The sequence below is a fragment of the Psittacula echo genome (assembly GCF_963264785.1).
Source record: "Psittacula echo genome assembly, chromosome: 2".
NCBI lineage: Eukaryota > Metazoa > Chordata > Aves > Psittaciformes > Psittacidae > Psittacula > Psittacula echo.
The window spans coordinates 108,152,219-108,175,095 of NC_137737.1; the positions used below are offsets into that span (position 1 = coordinate 108,152,219).

The window sequence follows — 22,877 nt, forward strand, 5'->3', positions numbered from 1 at the left end:
CACAGACTTCTCAGAGCAAAGTGTCACAAGGAATTGCTGGGTCTCACAGTCTCTGATAAGAACGTGGAGCCATGTTTATCCCTTAAGAAGGTATTTTCTGTGAACAATATAGGCTGATACTCAGAATATCATCAAGTTATTTAGGGTAGAAAAGACCTTTGGGATCATCGAACCCAGCCACTTCCCTAGCAATGCTAAGTCCACCACTAAACTGTGTCCCTATGTGAGACTTCTACATATATTTTAAATACCTCTAGGGATGGTAACTCCACCAGTTCCCTGGGCAGCCTATTCCAATACTTGACAACCCTTTTGGCAGAGAAATTTTTCCTAATATCCAATCTAAGCCTTCCCTGGTGCAACTTGAGGCTGTTTCCTCTTGTGCTATTACTTGTTACTTGGGAGAAGAGAGCAGCACCCACCTCACTGCAACCTCTTTCCACCTAGTTGTAGAGGCCCCTTCTCATGAAAGTTGTTCCCTAGACCCTTCACTAGCGTTGTTGCCCTTCTTTTGACACACTCCAGCACCTCATTGTCTTTCTTGTACTGAGGGGCCCAGAACTGAACACAGGATTTTAGGTGCAGCCTCACCAGTGTCAAGTACAGGCAGGTTATTACTTCCCTAGTCATGTTGGCCACCTGCTCTTGTCCTTCTTGGCCACCTTGGCACACCACTGGCTCATGTTCAGCTGCTGTTGACCAGCACTGCCCAGGTCCTTTTCCTCCCTTCATGTAGTCTTCTACTCTTTGAGAGTTTGCACAGATTAATTTTAGACTTTTTGGACTGTAAAACAAAATCTGAGAAAAAGAGGCTTTTCTGGTAACCAGGTTTGTATGTGTTCACAGCTCTGAACAGAATGGATTTTGCAGTTCCACTTAAAATGTGGAGTAATGTTAATTGTAATAAGCATTTTTGCCACAAGGCTTGTCATGCTATTTTGACAAACAGCTCTTTTTTAGATTCCCTTTCTGCACTCATCTTTAAGGAAAAATTCAGCTGAATTTATAAAACTTCAGGAACCAGTCTGCCAAGAGCCTTGCATTCCTCCAGGGTTGTTCATTTTGTGGTCTTCTGCCTTACATGTTTTACATTATGTCAGTGTGATTTCAGTAAGGTATGCAGTAGGACACTAAAAGTGATCCTGAGGTCCTAAAATCGTATCTTTCTCTCAGGTTTTTTCAAGGTCAGGTAGAGTTTGGTTCTGAGTTGGGGTGTAGATTTGAAGTAGCAGTTGGTACCTCTGCTCTCAATAGGTTAAATATTTCTGAAATGTAGGGGTGGGAGGGGGAAATGTTTTGGGACTCATCTTTCCCTTTAATTTTTCACTTCTGAAGTCTGGGGCTCAAATACTCATAGCTATGAAAAGGCAGAATCTTCCCTTATTGTTGCCTGCATTTGCATAAATTGAAAATTATAACTGGGAGTCTGTATCCAAAAAGACTACCAGGAAAACTGCTTAAACAGGGCATGTACCTGTGTGGGTTGTAGAGCACTGGCCATGCCCTTGGAAATGGGGACTTTTGGCTAGTATCTGCTGCATGGCCACTGCTGGCTGAGTTTAGTCTTGAGAATAAAAATGTGCAAAGTTTCCTGATGAATGGGCAGAAGGATTCATTCATAAATGCCCTCCAAGAACAATGCACTTGCTGTTGCTGGATCTGCATTCAGGGAAACAATGTCGTTACAAAAGCTAAGTAAAGCAGGAGTGACTTGCTATGTTGGTATTGCTGCTGAAAAGAAAAGGTTCTTCAGTGCTAGTTTATTTGGCTGGTCTTTACAGTGAGGGCTGAAATGCTGTAAAATGACTCTTTCAATCTATGGCTGCTTGGGAATTGGTAACTTGCTTAGGCTTGTCCTTTTTTACCCTTGTAGCTCAGTAAGGAAATGAGTTCTGGGAAAGCTATACAGTCAAATTAAAGTATACAAATCATTAGCTCTTGCCACACAGGTCAAGTTTGTCACGTGGCTCGTTGGTGGGCACTGGATGTGGAAAACGGAAAGAAACTGCCTTTGGTGATGTTGAAACCTGAAGAACTTATAAAAGTAAAATATGTGAAGAAGTGCTCTAAGGATGTTGGAAAATCAACTCACATTACATAGAATTCCTGACTCAGATCCATTTGGGGTTGCAGAAGCTGTGGGATAGGAGGTCTACGAAACCCCTACCTGCTGCCATTCCTTAAAACAACTTCATACGCAAATACTGGGAACACCTTAATCCCTTCCACCAGTTTAATTCCTTTGCTAGGGAACAGAATCTCTGAGAATGTAACTCCTACTAATAGCTTTTCTTATGACTTGTTGTCTGCAGGAGCATTTATACAAAATCCTTTGATTTCTATTTAACTTGTATTACTTTAAAGACTGACTAATTTTCCTGGTGTTACTGATATTTATTATATTGTGAATTTACCTATGAAATATTTTTGGGAACCTATGAGCTATGTGTGTAAATGGACAAGATTTGAGAGGACTGGGGGAAAGGAAGGCAGTGGTTTGCTACATTTTGCATATGCAAATGCTTATGGAAGCATTTGCTGATTTTTGAATGTGTCTTTTGGGTTTATAGTATCAAATACCTTCATTTCAGCTGTTGATAAACTGTAGGAATGTGGGAAAAATTAATTCCTAGATGTGTTGAGTACCAAATATGGCCGTACTTTTTCTGGAAAAGCATTGACTTGAAAAGATTTAACTTAGTGCACTGTGCATTGAATATGTGCACAGTTGCTGTGAAAGTTTTTAACTGGCTTTTCCCTTCACTCCCCCCTCACCGAGCAAAATGATATTTAAAATAAATTTAACTGGCATACTCTTGTGAATATCTTTTGTTTCTGTAGCAGTGGCTGCAGTTAGTTTCTGATGAAACACAGCTCATTGTTATTAGCTTGAACTGGATTTAAAACTAGCTACATCAGCTGCAGACTATAATGGATCCTGAAAAATCTCACTGTAATCAGAAGTTGATCATTTGTTGTTCAGCCGACTGTGTAATAAGTAGGGAAGTAGTTTAATTGATGACAGCAAGCAGAGAGGAAAAGTAAATAAATAAAAGACATCATAGAAGAGTTTTTCAGGAAAATTTTTTACTGTAGCACTGAAAAAAAATGGGGCTCCACTCTTGCATCTTTTATGCATTTGAGCGAAATTATTGACTTCAAAGGAACTTGGAGGTACATAGCTCAGCCAAAGAAAGTTTCCTAGTTTTAATAGTTTTCAGCAGTTCTCTGATGTGATGGAGAAAATGCCCATACAAGTGACTTGTGTCACGTACGAATGTCTTCAGGTTAGGGGTACCAAGATGATAATATGACTCAGTGTGAAACAAGCATATAACTCAGCTACCACTGACTGAATCAACGAATATATATGTAAGGAATACTGTTGCTTGACTTGGAGTCTGCCGAGTTCTGTTCTTCTCCCTTTAAAAGCATCTACTTTAGATTTTATTTTTTTTTTAGCTGGAGCTTGTTGGCATGATGTAAGTTTTGTGTAAAAGACACTCTTCATGGCAGCTGGATTATCATTCTTGGTATTCACTTAACTTTGAAATTTCAAGACTGTGCTGGACAGCAGAGAATTCACAGACCTCAGAGAAATTTTGTTTCTAAGACTGTGAGGCTGTGACTAAACAGTGAGCAGACTTCTCTCTTTTTTTTTTATTTTTTTTACGTCTTACATTGTTGAAATGTCAGAAAAGTCAGTGGACAAAATCCTCAGTTTGTGTCATTTTTTTTTCTGTTTTTATTGGAACAACTGGAAATATCCTGTTTGTATATGCTTGTTGTCTCAAAGGGTAAAACTGGAGTGCCTGAAAGGAAAATCAGACTAAATGAATATCACGGTTTAAGTTACATCTGATTTTGATCCAAACTGAGATAATTTGACTTTTTTTAAGGTATTAAAACTAGCAAGTCATTTGAAGATAAGTGCCACCATTTTTTTTTCCTTCTCATGTCTGCAAGATCTCCTAAGCAAATCTCTGTTCACTTAAAGAATGTTTTTGTTATTGACAAGTGAGCCAATCTCGTTTTAAAATATAAATTTATTAATTTGAGCAAGCGATAGCAGATAAAAAACAGCGCTGGGTGCGCCGGGAGGCTCCGCTCCGCCCCCCTCAAAACGCACACCGGGTCCTTTTGGAGGCTGTCCCTTATACCTTTTCGGCTCGGGACTTCAGCCAATCCTGTGGTCCCCCCCACCCGGACATCCTGACATGGCTCCTTTCCACTGGTTCTCCCCACCGCTGGGGTCTCACCGTGGAGAAACTTTGAGATGTTTCCAGAAGCCTCGCGAAGCTCCCAGAAGTTTCGAGAAGTCTGCTGGAAGTTTCAAGGAGCTCCCGCCCCCAGCTCAGTTGTCATAGCAACCTCCATCCCCCATATGCTGTAACAAGACACTACCTCAAACTACTCAACCCCCCCCTTTTTCCCTCTCACAATCCCCTGCAGTAACACAACTGACTTCTCCCTCCCAATACAGAAGTCATAATGCAAAAATACAACAGCTACAAAACAAAAGAGAACATGTTTCTACACAAAGTGACAGTCACAGAGAGCTTCCCAAAATGTAACAAACAATTTCCTCCTTTAAAACTTTTGATGAACAAACTCTACACATTACAATTTCCCCCTTTTTCTTTTTCATCATTTTTGTTCATCAAATCGTCGCAACATATCTTGGCTTAACAGCAATGAACGCTCTTGTTCCATAGGTTCACATTCAGCTCCCATCAGCATTAGGCGAGCTGCTTCAAGTCCATTTCGCACAATTTCCAATACTTTACCAAAGATACATGGTCCAAATGTTAATCCCAACATCAGGGCACGTATGGAATCCCAGATACTTCCAACATCGGGGTCTCTGGACAAGCTTACATAGAGTCGCATTAAAGCTTGGTCCTTCCAGTGTTATTTGGGTTGTGATAACCTGTCGATCCTTAAATCGAAGTAGGGTCCAGTTAAAGGGTTGATGGAGTTGGTGATTTATCCCCTTAGCCCACATTTGAGGTAGATATAAGTAGAATAAACAGTTCGTCTAGGATGTGCCGAAAAGGGTGGAATCTTTTCCATTTCCCTGTTGTTAATAATTTTGGATTAATTGTACTTAATATTACCCCTCCAATTAGAACTTCTGGTATGTTTTCTATAAGGGGCTTTCAAGTCCCTTTGAGCTTTGAGGCAGTTCTTCCAGTACTCCCGTGTAGCTCCAATGACAGGAGTCAGTTCTCCACAGTATTTTACCCCTCTACCTCGCTCGTCGACTCGGTTGCCTCGAGCCACGAGGGATAACATCTTCTCGGTAGCAGGGGTAGTCTTCAGGAGAGGGAGTGCTGTTTTGGGTGTTTGCCTCTGATTATATAGCTCTCTTGCCCAGCTCCCTTTTTGGAGCAACAATTTAATTTATATATATAATCCGATGTAGTCTATTACCACCGTTCTCGGCACTCCTGTAGATAGCTGATTTACACCAATATCAAAATGTTAGCGTTATTATTACATATCCTAGTCCCCTTTATGTCCATTTAAACCTTCTTGAGAGTGACTTTCAGGTCTCCAGGTGGGCTCACAACTTCCCAAGACTGTTCTGAATCTCTGATAGGTCCTTTCACACGGCTTGCGTGAGTCCAACCCTTCTCTGCTGTCCAGATGGCAGTTTCTGTAGTGAGTAAAACAAGATATGGTCCCTCCCAACGAGGGGTTAATGAGGATTCCTTCCAAGTTTTAATTAACACTGTATCTCCTGGTTTTATCGAATGAATATGCATATTTAAAGGAGGTCATTGAGATATCATACCTTGTTTATGTAACTCCTCCCTTCGTTTGGTTAGATGAATTAGATATGATTTTAACATTACATCTTCAATTATTGTTCAACTGGCATTTCCATATTGTAAGGCATACCATATAACATTTCAAAGGGAGAGAATCCCAAGTCAAACCTGGGTTGTGTCCTGATATTTAACAAAGCTAATGGTAGACATTTAATCCAAGAGAGTTTTGTTTCTATCATGATTTTAGTTAACTGTTTCTTAATTTCTCCATTCATTCTTTCCACCCGTCCGGAGCTTTGGGGATGCCACGGGGTGTGGTACTCCCATTTTATGCCCAATTGTTTCCTTCCTTAATTATTTTTGATGTAAAATGTGGGCCTTTATCTGAGTCTATGACTTAAACAATTCCTTATCTTGAATTTATTAGTTCTGAAAGAATTTTTACCACAGTTCGTGTCATTGCCCGGGAGGTGGGAAATGCCTCTACAAAATGGGTTAAATGATCTACCATCATTAAGAGGTATTTATAGCTACCAATCTTAAGCATTTCAGTAAAATCTATCTGTATTCGTGAAAAGGGTCTTACAGCTAATTCGCGACCTCCTGGGATTGTTTTTCGTTGATTTTATTTTTTTCATCCTTTGACAAGTTGAGCAAGATCTTAACATTTCCTTTGCTATATCATATATTCCTATACACATATATTGTAGGGTAAATTGGTTGACAAGGGCTTGCGTTCCCCAATGTGGTTTTTTTTTTTTATGTATTCTCATCATAGTTTGTCGGGCTAAGGTTTTTGGGACAACTTGTCTCCCATCTTCCAATTTCCATTTTCCTTGTTGTTCCTTTAGACCCATTTTAGCCAATTTTTGTTTTTCTACTTGAGTAAACTTATGTGTATCATTTATTTTTTCAGACTTCATAAAAGAGTTTTGCATTATTTTTATGACCCCCAGAGCTGCCCGTTTTGCCTCTGTGTCTGCTAAATTGTTTCCTCTTATTTCAAACGTTGTTCCCTTTTGATGTCCTTTTATATGAACTACTGCAATGCTTTCAGGTTCTGTCAGGGCCTGGAGGATTTGAATTATTAGCTCTGCATGGATTAGGCCTTTTCCTTGAGAATTTATCAATTCTCTTTCCTCCCAAATTTTTCCAAAAATATGTATTACACCATATGCATATTTGGAGTCTGTATATATCGTGCCCCATCTATTCTTTAATAGTTTCAAGGCCTGTAATATTGCATATAGCTCACATGCCTGCACAGACCAACTGGGATTAAGGGGTCCCAACTGCACAGCACTAAAGCTTTTCCCATCTGTAATGGCATATCCTGACTTCCTTCTCCCTTCTATCACTCTTGAAGAACCATGTACAAAGAGTTTTTCACCCCCTATTAATTCCTCTTCCTCTAAATCTGGGAGTATTTTTTAGTTGTTCCTCTGTATTATATATACAATCGTGATAATTCTTGAGTCTGTTTCCCATATAAAAATTGGGCGGGGTTTTGAAGGCTCGTACTTTCTAATTCCAATTTAGGAGAAGAAATTAGAATTCCTTCATATTTGAGGAGCCTAGCATCGGTAATCCATTTGTCAGCTTTCTGCTGTAATATTCCCCGGATGTTGTGGAGCGATAGCACTTTCAATTCCCCCCCAAAAGTAATTTTTCTTGCTTCTTCTACCAGAAGTGCAGTAGCCACCACGGCTTGTAAGCAGGTCGGCCACCCTCTACTGACTGGATCTAACAATTTTGATAGATATCCTACAGGTTTTCTCCGTCCTGCCCAATCCTGTGCTAAAACCCCATATCCTGTACCTTCATCTACATTTACAAACAAATAAAAAGGTCTTTTCAGATCAGGTAAACTTAGAACAGGTGCATTAACTAAATCCTCTTTCAGCTCCTGTAACTGAGTCTCATCTGATTCAGTCCATTTTAACAGGGCATCTTTGGTTAATTTTTCATATAAAAACTTAACCTTTTTACTATAATCTTGTATCCATTGTCTACAATAGCCAAGTAAGCCGAGTAGTTGCCACACCTGTCTCTTAGTAGTTGGAGCTTTCAGAGATAATATACCAGTGACTCTTTCTGGATCTAGCTTTTTTGTTCCCTTGCTGAGCCAGTGTCCCAGATATTTTACTTCCTCCTCCACAAACTGTAACTTCGATTCAGACACTTTTAATCCCTGTAAACTTAAAAAAAAAATTAATAATCTAATACTTTTTCGCCGAACATCCTCTTCTTGTGCTCCTGCTAATAACAAATCATCAACATATTGCACTAATGTCACATTACTCCCCTTTTCATATTTTTGTAATATCTGCTCTAAAACTTGTCCAAATAGATTAGGGGATTCTGTGAAGCCCTGAGGAAGAACTGTCCACCTTAATTGCTGCTTTCGATGTGTCTCAGGGTCTTCCCATTCAAAAGCAAAGAAATCTCTAAAATCTCTTGTAAGGGACAAACCCAAAACACATCTTTTAAATTTATTACTCTATACCAACAATCTTTGGGATTTATTTTGCTCAGGATTGTGTATGGATTTGCTACTACAGGGAACCTAGAAACAGTTCTTTTATTTATTTCTCTCAGGTCGTGGACCAACCTGTATTTTCCATCTGCCATTTTTACAGGTAATAATGGAGTTATTAAAAGGGGATAATACAGGGTTCCAACAGTCCCTTTTTAAGTAAACGATCTATTTCAGGTTTAAATCCCCACCAGCCCTCTTCTGAGAGAGGGTGTTGTTTGATCCTGACAGGTTTATCTGGGTCTCTAATTGTTATTGAAAAGGGTTCGATGTCCAATTTTCCTATTGTGTCAGGATTATACCATACTTCCGAATTTATCTTTTCTTGGTCCACTAATCAAAGGGAACGTAATTTTACTTGTAGTTCCTCATCTTGAATTTCTAAACTAATTCCTAATCCTATCATTAGATCTCTTCCCAAAAGATTATAGTCTGCCTCAGGTACAAGCAGCAGCGACTCTACCCCAATTTTAGAACCTGTTTCAAATATTGTGTCTCTTAATTACAGGTACCCCAAAGGGTTCCCCTTTCGCCCCTATAACTTGCACAATTTCTTAAAATTTCTTTTATAGCCGCAAGGAAGTCTTTGAACAGTTGATCTTTGCGCCCCTGAGTCCATAAGGAACTCAATTTCTTGTTGCCAGGGACCCACTTTACATTTTATCAAGGGCTCTTTGGTCTCTTGGGTCCCCAGCAAATAGAGCCCTGACCTCTTCAGCCCTCCTTCCACATTTTCTCATCAGCTATACGCTTCCTACATTCACAATTGTTAAAATGACACAAGTTGGACGAACCTTCGCCCTCAAGCGTAAGAGATGGGTTTGCTTATGCAGCCTGCATAAAACTGCAAGTGCCATACAATTATATCTAGAGATACAGATGCAGATATATCTATAGATATTTATGTCTTGTGCAGAACATCCTCCCCTGTGCTAGAAATTAAATGCTAGCACATGCCTCCATATTTGATCTTGCACCTGTTGACAGCAATGTACCATAAAGGGAGTACAGTACCTGGACTATGAAAGGCAAGAAAAGAAAGACACGTTGCTGCTGACAGTTGTGACAGTCAGCAGCAGGCAGTATTCTAGCAGCTGCCTGGAAAACCTGTGAAGACCACTTAGCATACATTGTATATTCCCAAGTACTTCTTGCAGGCACTGTGTGTGAAGGCACAGCCAAAAAAGACATCAGCAAAACCAAGCTGGAATATAAAGGCATGAATTCAACTGCAAAAAGTGTGACTATGCCTCAAAAAGCAGAAAACTGACACATCCTGACATTAAAGGCTGAGATGCAATGTTTTCTTTTAAGCCCACATAGGCTAAAAACACAATGGTGTAAGTCCGCTCTGCTTAAGCAGTTCTTAGATTTTAAAGACCACCACAGTCAGGCTGTATCTCCAGACTTGCTTGTCACAGGCTATTAAATAGAAGCAAATGAACACAGCAGGTTGCAATCAGCATGTTTCAGGGCTACCAAATGCTTTCTACTACAGTTCAGGCTGGGTTTTTTTTTGTTGTTGTTTTTTTTTTTTTTTTTTTTTTTAAAAAAAAAGAAACCCAAAAGACAAAAAACGAAACACAAAACAAAAAGCCCATGCATTCCCTGTTAGGATGCTTGTCTGCTATGGAAAGCTGTAATGAGCATATATATTCACAGCCCCACAGAGTTCTTAGGTGGGTCTGTTTCTCACGTTTACTTAGTGTGACCGGCCTCTCGGTCTCAAGGGTATCAGGGGGTGCCTCCGGGTACCTCGGAGAACTTGGCACGTTAGAGGGATTCTCCGGTGGAGGCAGAGGCTGAGGTAGAGGAGGGGGACGTATATACGGTGGGGGCGACATAGGAACATTTTTCTCTGCCCTAGTCTTTTTTCATCCCCCTTTTTCCTTTAAAGGATATAGATTGACCCTAGTCTCTGATCCTATCCACAATTGGGCATATTCATTTTCTTCCAAATCAAAAAGCTCTTTCAAATTGACGTATATTCAGGGCCTGACATACCCGATTTTCAAAAGACCCATATACTGGCCAACATAGGTGATCGGCTCTGTTTACCTCCCCATACTTCCATACAATAATTATCATTTTTTTTGCCCTATGCCTCCCTTTCCTGGAGAGAGAATCATTCCAATGCTTAATCATTAAACCTAAAGGACTATCTGGAGATATCTAAGGTACTCTAACCTCTCCTTAGAACCTCCCATGGGACCAGAAACCTTGCTCTTTTTTTTTCTGTCCCATCTTCCGGTGTGGCTTGTTTCACTCAGTCTTTCATATGCCCTCTCCTCGTGGCCCAGTCCCTCGCGGGAGATGGAAACCGCACTACTAAGAGGTCCGCACTCGCTTCGTCCGTACCTGGACGTCTCACTCATGCACACACCAGGATTCCCAACCCCAACCGAACGGATCCCAGTTTTGCAATATACTCACATGTCCTCATGTCTGTCCTCTTCGTTCGGGCTTCGTGCACAAAGATTAAGGGGTTTGCCGGCTTTACCTTTTATCTGCTACCGAATTTAGGTTCGTCGGTGGAGAAAGGACTGAATCACAAACAGGAGGCCACTCCTGGGAGTGGGGCGCCTCCTCCTGGGATGTGAATCCCGTCAGAATTTCTCCATCCGAGTCACGGCACCAATTTGTTATTGACGAGTGAGCCAATCTCGTTTTAAAATATAAATTTATTAATTTGAGCAAGCGATAGCAGATAAAAAACAGCGCTGGGTGCGCCGGGAGGCTCCGCTCCGCCCCCCTCAAAACGCACACCGGGTCCTTTTGGAGGCTGTCCCTTATACCTTTTCGGCTCGGGACTTCAGCCAATCCTGTGGTCCCCCCCACCCGGACATCCTGACATGGCTCCTTTCCACTGGTTCTCCCCACCGCTGGGGTCTCACCGTGGAGAAACTTTGAGATGTTTCCAGAAGCCTCGCGAAGCTCCCAGAAGTTTCGAGAAGTCTGCTGGAAGTTTCAAGGAGCTCCCGCCCCCAGCTCAGTTGTCATAGCAACCTCCATCCCCCATATGCTGTAACAAGACACTACCTCAAACTACTCAACCCCCCCCTTTTTCCCTCTCACAATCCCCTGCAGTAACACAACTGACTTCTCCCTCCCAATACAGAAGTCATAATGCAAAAATACAACAGCTACAAAACAAAAGAGAACATGTTTCTACACAAAGTGACAGTCACAGAGAGCTTCCCAAAATGTAACAAACAATTTCCTCCTTTAAAACTTTTGATGAACAAACTCTACACATTACAGTTTTGTTTCAAAAGTAGTTTCCTGAATTGCACACACATTGCAGTTACTACTTACCTCTGTGTGTTTATTTCCCCTTTGACAAAATCAAAATCTGGTCTTATGTGGCAAGGCTGTTCTTGCTCTGATTTTAATCAGTATTGCAAAAAAGTAAGAAAACTCCAAAAAATTTTAAATCTAAAATGTCTCAAATTGCTGATTGTGGCCAAATTGGAGCTCAACATAGTATTAATACTGCACATGCACACAGGAGTTACGATTATACCAGCTGACCAGGCAGTCTGCTCAAGGGTGGGAGTACATGCCTCTGAGATGGTTGAATAATACAGCATTTTTCATTCATGTAAATATGGCTTGATACTATAGTGTACGTAAGACGTTAAACTCCTCATATAGAAGTCTTAAAAGTTTGCAAAGACAGCCTTTTTAAAGGAGGTGATGTAGTAGGTATTGGGTAAAGAAGAAGATACAGCTTTGCAGTAAGTGCACTTCAGTGTGAGTGTCTAATGCTGTGGCTGGCTGCGGGCCAGTGTGAGTTATCTGTCTGCCATGACAAGGTCATTTAAAAGGTGATACAAACATAATTACTGCCCTGGCTACTCACAGGAGTGATGAACAGTGCTGTTCACTTTGGACCCAGGATTGTTAAAAAAGTAGTCAATACCTGTATAGCTCAAAAAGTACTCATCTTAAAGAAGCTACTATTCTTAAATAAGGTTATCATGCTTATATTTGTCACATTAATCTTATTTGTCTCTGCGTGTTTTCAGCAGTGTCTGTAAATAGTCTTCTGCTTAAATAACTTTAACACAATGAAAATGGAATGCACAGAGAGCTTTAATATAGAGTGTAAAAAGCTTATCAGAAATGCTAGTACTGAGAGGATTAAACTCCCAGCTAAAATCTGAAACAAAGAGTTGTTTAAGTTGCAGCTGTTCTGAAAAGAAAAAAAACCCGACAACCTAGTTCTTTGAAGCCCTCAGTGATGCAGTGAAGCTAAATAGCAATTTCCCATAGAAAGAATGTTAGACCCAAGTAGTGCTGAAACATACAGTGTACATGCAGATTTCAGCTATTACACAGAATGTTGTATGGAATATATTGTCTTTTTTAGTCACATAAACAAATGGTTTGGTGTAATGTTCAGAGTTTGGGCAAAAAATGATAGATGCTTCTGTTAATAAAATATTAGACTGGCCTTTTGTCAAAAGTTTGTGCAAAAAATTTATCCAGTCACTGCATCAAATTTTACCCACTTCCCAGACAAGCTATATACTGCTTTAAAAATTAGAATTTATTGCCCACTTGGCTTCTAGCAGTCTTCTACAGCATAATGAAGTGTTAAAATTTCCTTCTTGCATTTTTTCAGGTCTTTCAAGTTGCATATGTCATTATCAAAGCTGCTAATGCTCCACGACCTGGAAACTGGATTTTGGAACGCTCCATAGACGGCACAGAGTTCAGACCATGGCAGTACTATGCAATTAGTGATACTGAATGTTTAACTCGTTATAATATTACACCAAGAATTGGGCCGCCAACTTATAAGAGAGATGATGAAGTGATCTGCACCTCCTATTACTCCAGACTAGTTCCTCTGGAACATGGAGAGGTATGTTTGGTTTTGAGCTTGCTATTTGTAAGAACATGGACTGATAGCAGTTTGGGTTACAGCTACAGAGTTCATTGCCTTCAGCACTACCAGATAATCTATTATCCTTCTTTAATGATACTGTCTTTACACCATATACCAGTATAGCAAACTTTTAAATGTCAGGATGAAACATGTCTCTGGCTCTATGTATTCCCATTACTAAACATTTTTGTTCTCTCCAGATGATTTGATGATAGCTATTAGCTGTGAATTCTTAGTTGCTTTATCCTGAAAGACTATGACAGAGGTTCTATGTTTTGTCAGGTTTTTTATTTAATAAAGAAAACCCCTGTGTTAGGAGCACCTGGTTGTGTGAGATAAAGCCGCAGGCACTGTTCAAGTGCTTGGCACAGCTGGAACTCCTAAACAAGCGTTGGCATTGTTTCAGGGATGTAGCATAATTAAAAGAGCTACGAGTTGTTCAACCTCGCTGTTGATTGTTCTTGCTTTTAGCAAACTATTTATCGTACTTGTGTGATTTATTACGTAGTGTCAGCCACATAATGAAATGATACATTAAACCCAGCGGTTACTCCATTGTGTATGCTATAATGTAAGGCTGTGATAATAAATGTGGTGTTACCCCATGGAGAATGCTAGTAACTCTTAGCATAACAGAAGCAAATATGTTTTGATTTCTTGGATAAAAAAAGAATGGAGTGTTTGCAGCTAAGGGCTAAAGTGTGTCAAACTTTCGCATAAACTTAAAACAATGTTTCAGCAAGAAAAAAAAAAAACCCACAAAGCAATTTGGTTACATCAAGTCCCATTCACTTTAATCAAATGTTTATTGCAATGATGTAAGCATATACCCCACAGATCAGAAGGATCTAAATGTCTAAATGTAGATGTCACTTACTAATAGCATTTTTTTGCCATATCAGACATTTTGTCAGTTTGGCTGCTAGATTTTTCACAGATTTGAAGAGGCATAGCTGCTCTACTGTAGGCTCTGCTGTCTACCTCATTTATACTGCTTGGAGATCTGCTTCTAGAAATCCATGTAATGAAGTCAGTGCTCATGATGAATTCCAAGGCTTAAAGTACAGTTGTTTGGAAATGGTCTTGAATTATGGAGGACAAGTAAGCCAAAAATATATAGTGCAAATATATCCATGTATGTAAGCCATTTGTAAGCAATATATTAGAGTGCACCAGTGTACATGGAGAAAAAAGTATTTTTCTTCCTTAGTGTCTTAGTTCCTATACCGTTTCTTCCTTTTTCTGCTGGGAAAGATTCCTTTTTTGTCTCTATAGAATTATAGTGCGGTATTAAGGAATTTATCCTGATCAAGCCAGTAGATAACTTTGGAGTTAAAATGTAAATAATGTTTCATATTTCATCATTTGAAGGCACTACTCATGAGTAGAGAGAGTATATATTACCAGAGAATTAGAGGTTTAGTTAGGCAAGACTACGGAAAATGCAATGGCGTGTGTCACATAGGAGGTGAGGCCAGCTGGTTTTAAGAGGCCTTTCTGAATCTTTAAATCTCTAGGGTCTAAGTGATAAAGAGGAAACACAACATGCTAGAACTCTCAATGCCATGGTTAGGTCCTTCTCTTTTTGTTGTAAAAATAGCACTGAGCCCAGAAAATTCTACATCTGTAGTTAAGGTTTAATAAGACTAGGATGTGGTGTTCTGTAATAAAGTTGCGTTTGTCTATAGTGAGTGTATATATATAGAGTATATTTTTCCAGTAGATGTAGTGTGGTGATACTTGAATATTTGGCCAACAATTCTGTCTTGTAGTTCCCAGCAGAATATGACTTCTGAATGAATATTTTGCACCTGGTATGCCTAGAGAGAACAGATTGAGATGGGGCGGGCATGTTCAATCTTCAGTTGTATAAAACATGGGTACAAGGAGGAATAATCTGTTCTGAATGTCTGATGGGATGGAAGAAGTGGTCTGAAATTGCAACAAGGAAAACATTGTTTAGAGGTTAGGAGATTTCTGACAATAAAGCCAGAAAGGGCTGGAATAGATTGCCTTGGAGGATTGTAGAGTCACCACCAACAGTGGTCTTCAAGAACAGATTGGTCAAACATCTAACAAAAGTCTACTAAATTCTACTTTAAAGTAGGAAATGGACTAGAAGAATTCCATGTGTTTTTATGAGAGCTGAATATTACCTAAGGCGGTGTTAATTTGTAGATTCAGACCTGGAAAAAGTTATGTGTCTCATAACTATTATTCTGCAGTTGGAAAATTGGTGATGGGTAGTTTCTGAATGGGCCATTAGAAAAGTGACATTCTGTGAACGCAGTATAGGATACTTTGAACACAATATTAGAATATTTAGAAGGAATGGTAATAGCCCATAAATGGCAAAATTATAATGTTGGGAGTGTGCACGCCGTTATTACTCCCTGTATGTCCTTGAAATAACACAGTTACTGTCTCAGAAGCCCCGAGCTCCACTACAAAATTAAGATTTAAAATAATAACAAAATTACGTAATATTTAGAAACATTTTCAGAGGAACAATTTGACAGTACTAGACAAAGTTGAAACTATAAAGAGTAGCATATGAGACAAAATTACTCCTCATAACTGAAGGTATGTCACGCACTCTAAAACGTAGCTGACAAGCCAAAAGCATGATTCCTTATTTGCTGTGATACTGACTGAACTGTTTAACATTTGTGTGAGGCCTTTACGGTCTTACTTTCCAGTTTCTTGCATGAAACAGTGCAGGAACTGCATGGTCATATGAGACTAAATCCTTGTGTGTTCCTAAGTCGCTTTGGAGAGAAGGAAGGAGCTGTTGCCAGAATAAGTTGTGCAAATCGATGCCAGAAGCCATCACAGTGGGGCCAGTTGGGATTGTGGGAGAAACATGGAAGCCAGATGGGTCGGTTTGTGATGGCAACACTTCGCTTTCAGTTATCTGTGTTGTGGTTTCCCACTGTGGGCTCATATCACTTGTGTAGTCTTTGCTGATTGGACAGCCCTGTCCCCACGAAGCAGTGGATTAATGACCCAGATTGGGCATGTACACCTTAACGGGTTCTGTGATGCAATCTTTGCAAATTCCAGAGGAGAAATTTGGAAAGACAAAACTGTGCTTATGACTAGAGTTACATGTTGCATCTCAATAAGGAAGAGGAAGGAAACCCACGAACTATTTTTTACCTTTATGCTATCTCTTTGAAAGTCCAGGAGACTTGAGGCTGTGATCAGCTGAGAGTGGTGGTTTCGGAACTCCGTGAGTCAGGAAGCGGGAATTCTATCTGCAAGTAGAGGGTGGGAAAAAAAAGAGAATTCCAGGTACTTTAGCATCACACCATCCTGAGTTGCTGGAAAACAAGCTTACATTCTGTATTTTTAATTCTCACACTAAGATGTTTATTGTTGCAGTTATGTTTATGATTGAGCCAGTCTCTCTTTCTAGATTCACACGTCCCTGATCAATGGTAGGCCTAGTGCTGATGATCCTTCACAAAAGCTTTTGGAGTTTACTTCTGCACGGTACATTCGCCTACGCCTGCAGCGCATTCGAACTCTTAATGCTGATCTCATGACTCTCAGCCATAATGATCCTAAAGAACTAGACCCCATCGTTACCAGAAGGGTAAGCCGAATCTTCATAAATGGTATTCGGTATGACTTGATGGGAAAGCCTTTTCTGATCTATTTGAGGTGGAGACAGTACTTGAGCCTTGACGTTCACAGAGCTGTTTTGATAGGTTATTAAATAATTCTTGCCTTCCCTTTGACATTATTAACATCAATACTTTGTGAGAAACAACTTTGAAAATATGCTTTTTAGAGATAGTTTTTTATTTGTTTGCTTTTTTGGTTTATTTGCTTGTGTAAATGATTTATGTTAGGAACATTTTTATAAAGCTTTATCAATAAAATAAAAAATACGGTTTGCCTGATGGAAATGTCATTTGAGGCTGCTTTTGATGCAACTGCAATACCTTTTCTTCTTCAATTGTGTTTAGTTTCCATAGTTTTGTAAAAGGGCTGATGCAGCTCTTTTCTAAGTGTTCAGCAACATCTTTATTTTGTATTACATTTAGGTATTTATTTCTGTCTATAGCATTTGGTTAGCATTGGTTTCTCATTCAACTTCAAGCTGAACACAGCTGCTGTGAGCCATACACTGTGAGTTTTAAGAAAACCGACATAAAAGCAGATGAAGCAGGGAATTCAGTGAGAAACACTGTTCTGCTTTTGTCGTCCTACTTTTCTCAGCCTCGACATTCTTCTCTCCTCTTCTGCAAAGTTAAAGGCGTAACAATTCATGATAAGTCCCTGAATGTTTTCTGCAATTCAAGCCCATAACGTGAAAAAAACCCACCATAAAATACTAAACATTATAAAAAATTTAAAAGCATAAAAAATTAAGTATGAAATTGAAGCTAGTTTGCTCCAGCTCCAAGAACATTCAAAGAAATAACAGTCCAGGAGTCAGCATGTATGACCACCCAGGGCTGCCTTGTCTTCCTGAAGCAGATCACTGTAGGGTTGTTAGGTCTGGGATTCTTGAACTCTTTTCATAGAAGTATCCTCAAAAAGTGTTTCTTTTTCATTCCCTGGGACTTCATGCTTCCCAGGATACCAACTGGCCAATCATGCTGATACTGCAGCTGTAACTGAACCCAGATGGTAATTTCCTGCCTCTTCTTTGCCTTGAAGATTAAATCCTTTCCTTATGTATGTTGCTTTTGCTCACCACCTGGCAATATTAATGGACTGTACTCTGCTGTATCACCGATTTTTAAGCTAAGAATTTGGATAGAATAATACACTGCCTACACACTAGTAGCAAAAAGCTGATCAGGAAGTGAGCGCACAGACTGGTTTTAAGGGAAGTCGAAGTTCCCGTTTTAAGAAAGCATATTGTTACTCCACAGATTAAATTAAAATATAGCAATTTGTTATGCTTCATGGCTTCTTACAGGATCAAAAAGGTTGGATTTTTTTACAAGTAAATTTTTGCTGAGGTTACATTTGGTGGTCTTTCCTGAAGCTGAAGAATTGTGCATACTTATTTAAAGTTAAAAGTCTGTTAATGTTTTGTACCAATGAGGAAAAATAATGGTGGGGGGGGATGAATCACAAAACGGCAGGTTTCCAAAACTGGCAAAAATTCAAAACTTCTATAATTTTCAAGTATTTCTTTTATTTTTCAAGTTGCAAAATAGTTGAATGCTGGTATTTTATTTTCCAGAGTAGGGTGGAAGATGCAAATACAAATAAATGTCTTTTATTCATCCCTTTTTCAACTTTGTTGTTTTTTTTTTTTCTAGTACTACTATTCCATAAAGGACATCTCTGTTGGTGGTATGTGTATTTGTTATGGCCATGCTCGAAGCTGCCCTCTGGATGAAATCACAAAGGTATTCTTTAATCTCATTAATTTATTTTCAGAAAACAACTTTTCCAATTTAAAAAAAAAAAGGACTTTGCCTAAGGAAACCAAGAAAGAGGAGGCTAAAAGAGATCTTACAGTATGGTGTACACAAATTATTTGCTATGATTTCCTTCCTGTTCCGTGCAATCATATCTGGGTCTCTGGTAATGTAACTTTCTCAAAATAAACTCTTTGGTATTAAATTTAAGCAGTTTAAGGGACACAACAGGAAATAATCTCTCTTGCAACACAGGAGATTTGTCCCTCCTGTTCTAGAAGGACTATTCCTGGGTAGATGATACAGCATAGTCAAGCAGTCCAATGCTTATTCTGGGTCTTGACATTTTTTTGAGTAAATCTAATATTAGACAGACTTTTGGCAACATTGATTAAATTATCAATTAGAAATATATTTCAAGAAAGCAAACTTTTTATTCTTAGAAATTGCAGTGCCAGTGTGAACACAACACATGTGGAGAGAGCTGTAACAAGTGTTGTCCGGGCTATCACCAGAAACCCTGGAGACCAGGAACCATTTCTGCTGGGAACAAATGTGAGAGTAAGTGTGCACAGTGGTTTAGACTGTTTCATCAAGGCTTATTATTTTCTTGTTTGAGGTTGTTTTTCATACATATTCATACTAATTCCCAAGAAAAATGTGAAACTATTAACTGCCTTCATGGGATTGTATAAAGGTAGAGAACCTACTTCTAATTGTAACTATTAAGATTGTTTTAAATATTCTATCCAGTGTGACTCCCTCTCTAGTGAAGTTGTCATGTAGTAAAGGTTTCAGAATCTCTTTCTTCTAAAGAGAGTTGGGAATTTATTACGCTCCTGTAAAAATGAGCAGATTTACATCAGTCATTCTGTTAGGCGCTTGAAATGCAAGTTTCTTACATTGGTCATAAATTTTGTCAGATAAACAACTTTGTTCTGATAACAAATGTTTTGAAAGAAACTGCTTATTGGCCAATTGCATTTCAGGTTGTCTGATGGATTGACTGAAGTTGTACCAGTATGGCTGAACGTGTTGCTAGTTAGTGCATCTTCTCTTTTCACATAGCTAACGCACAGTATGAGCTGCAGACAGTTAAGAACCTATTAGATAAAATTTACAGTTGCATATGGAAAAGTGGTCTCTTAGAGGAAGTATTTATTCAAGTCTTAATGTCAACTTTTTTGGAAAGTAAGTGTTTATGACTGGACCGAAGTATCTGCTAACCTAAATTGAGTTTATACTTGTTTACTGGCAATGTTGACTTCTCAGACTTTCGTCTGTAATGCAAATAAGAGAAAAATTAGTCACATTTTCTTCTGTAATGCAGAGGATAGAAAATGAAAAAATAATAGTTATAGCTATATAATTACTAATAGTTATTATATAACTATAAATAGTATGTATAAATAGTTATATAATAGTAAATATAAATAGCTAGAACTATATAGTAACTATATAAAAGTTACTGCTATTAGCACACATCACTATAGACATCAGTCCTGACAGGATTGTCTTAATGGGATCTACAGAATATTGTTAAAAACAGTACTGTTAAAGTGGTGACAGTGGTTTTGAAATGTGCTTACTTGCTAAGAAAGACAGTGTATCAAGACAGCTGAAGCTTATAGCGTGGTTAAACAGAAAAAACCCCACATTTTTTGAGATGGATTGATAAGTTTTTCTGCTGATACTTTCTCCTTTGCAAAATGTCAGTTATAGGAACTGTTATATAATGTAAATAAAACTCCCATATTTCTTTTCCATTCTTCTCAGAATGTAACTGCCATAACAAAGCAGAAGATTGTTATTACAGTCAGAGTATTGCAGACCAGAAAAGGAGCATGGATGTTCATGGCCAATACATAGGAGGTGGCGTATGTTTAAACTGTACTCAACATACTACTGGAATCAACTGTGAAATGTGTGCTGATGGATATTTTAGACCAAACAAAGTAAGATTTGGAAAAGTACCATTCTAATGTTTTGGTGAATTACAGCATGACATGATGATGTGTATTTTATCTGCTTGTAAATAATGTATATATTTTTATCAGTTGCAGAACAGCAAAGAACTATAGAGGTTAGTTGAGGTTTTTTAATATATGATATGCCACCAAAACTTTCAGAGAAAAACAAAATGCTTGAAAAAACGTGTGAGAGGGCAGGTCAAGCTGTTGGAGAAGAGAAGAATAAGTGAAGATAAAACTTGAAGTCCTAGTGTGGAAATGTAGATGTTTTGATAGTAAACCCATTTCTCCTGTGGATAAAGCTCTAAAAAGTGCCAGTATTGGACTTTCACTGTCTTAAGAAGTGCCAAAATTGTGTACCATCCTATATTAGCCACTTTCAAACAGTGTTAAAAAGGACCGTTGCATGGTACTAAGATCAAACTCTTTGTCTCATGAGATGTAACAAATACTCTTCTTGACATGATTATTGTAGAGTATATGCTTCCTGAGCCTGTGTGCTTTCCATTTTATTGACAAGTGTCATTCTTTGGAAAAATGACCTAAACTCCACAAAAGACATTTGTTAAGGTGTGACTAACAGAGTTAAAAATATGAACTTCTTGCAATTTTAGAGGTCTCCGTATAACAAGACATGCTGAACTATATTTCTGCTCCACGAGGTCTTGCTTTTGCAGGTTCATGCATATTTTAAAAACCCATGCTTTAGAAATCCAGTATAAATTGGTGCAGAGAGCAAGGCTGTGTCTATAGGTGTATGGTTAGACAGCAGGTACAGATCATCCAAAGAAGTAAACTGGAGCTGAGGATTCTCTGATTCACTTGCTGTAAGAAGCATTGAAGAAAAGTCTTCAATCAACTGGTAGACAATAAATGTGTAACTAGAGGCCATTACTGATTTGCTTTACATCTGAAGCACCTCAAAGGAAATTTTTCTCTGAAAGAAAATTCAGAAAACTTCCCTTGTCATATGAGTTGTATTGCCTTGTATTTCAAAGCCTATAGATCATGAATCAGAATGAAGCTTCATGTGTAGATGATCTGTCCTCCTATTGAACACAGAGCCAAGGATTTATTTAATTTCCTTCCTCTTTGAACCAGAGTATCTTTGCAAAAAGCATCCATTCTTGTCTTAAACATTTCCATAATCTTTGGCAAACCATCACAGAGATTAATTGCTGCTACATTAAAAAAAAAAAATGCTGAATGTGTCAGGCTTCATCTTCCAACCAATAGCAGTTACTATACCTTTGTGCTATTGAAGACCAAATTTAAATTTTCTCCAGGCTGCAAGCCCTTGATTTTCTGTTTGCTAAAATTAAACTAGTCCCGTGATCTGTTGCTGCATATGAGCTTTTCCAGTCTTTGTTCGTACTAGTTCCAGTGATCTAGTTCCAGACTAGTACCAGACAAGAAACAGATGTAACTTTACTTTTCTCAGTGAATATTGTGAGAATTTGACAGAGAACATTCGTTTTGTAGGTTTCTCCTTATGAGGATCATCCCTGCTATCCCTGTAACTGTGACCTGTTTGGATCTCTGAGTTTTGACTGCATTAAAGATGAGCACCATTCTGACTCACAGCGTGGTAAGGAAGCAGGAAGTGCCTTTTCTCTAAACTTTAAATCTGGCTATGTTCCTGGATGTTGAAGTTGGAGGCAACACTACTTACTTGTGAAGGGCTGCCAGTTAGGTACCAATTCAAAACAATAGCAAATATTTAGGAGGGAGAGGTCAGGCATAACATCCCTTTAGGACTTAAGGTATGTCAGGTCCTTGAATGTGTTCTTGTGTGGGGATGGCAGCCTCTGAGTGTGTAAAACAATGTGAAGGTCTGAGATCTAACACTGTTGTTCGTGAATGCTGTTATAGCTGTCAGAAAATCAATTTTGCTGCAGTTTCTATGCATCTGGTATTCTAAACATGAAAAGTAGATGGTGAGTCTGAGGTTATGCCAAGTCTGAAATGTAACATGGAGTGTAATAAAAAAGAAATGTTAAGTTACTTGCACCCTCTGAAACATCTTGAATGCAATCTGCTGCCTGCTCTTATTTATTTGTTTTTTTCCATTTTTGCTTTTCAAGGCACTTGGCCAGGTCAATGTCAATGCAGAGAGGGTTACACAGGAGAAAAATGTGATCACTGTGCATTTGGGTATCGGGGATATCCAAACTGCCAGCGTTGTAACTGCAGCCTGATTGGTAGCATTAATGAAGATCCATGCACAGAACCTTGTCTTTGCAAAGTGAGTATTAAACTGTCATTTTTGTTTCAAATAATATCTGTGGATTGATTTGTTTTTTAATAAGCAAAATT

General features: G+C 38.8%; 1 protein-coding gene across 1 annotated transcript in view; it reads left to right on the forward strand.

Annotated features, from left to right (window-relative positions):
* LAMA1 (laminin subunit alpha 1) overlaps nucleotides 1-22,877 on the forward strand; it is a gene marked incomplete at both ends in the record, with an annotated part of 115,440 nt that overhangs the window by 29,772 nt on the left and 62,791 nt on the right. Inside the window, 7 exons of the mRNA XM_080611385.1 lie at nucleotides 12,938-13,180; nucleotides 16,623-16,802; nucleotides 18,490-18,579; nucleotides 19,035-19,152; nucleotides 20,368-20,546; nucleotides 22,044-22,149; nucleotides 22,646-22,806. Coding sequence (XP_080467511.1) covers nucleotides 12,938-13,180; nucleotides 16,623-16,802; nucleotides 18,490-18,579; nucleotides 19,035-19,152; nucleotides 20,368-20,546; nucleotides 22,044-22,149; nucleotides 22,646-22,806 — 1,077 coding nt within the window. The remainder of the gene's footprint in view (nucleotides 1-12,937; nucleotides 13,181-16,622; nucleotides 16,803-18,489; nucleotides 18,580-19,034; nucleotides 19,153-20,367; nucleotides 20,547-22,043; nucleotides 22,150-22,645; nucleotides 22,807-22,877) is intronic.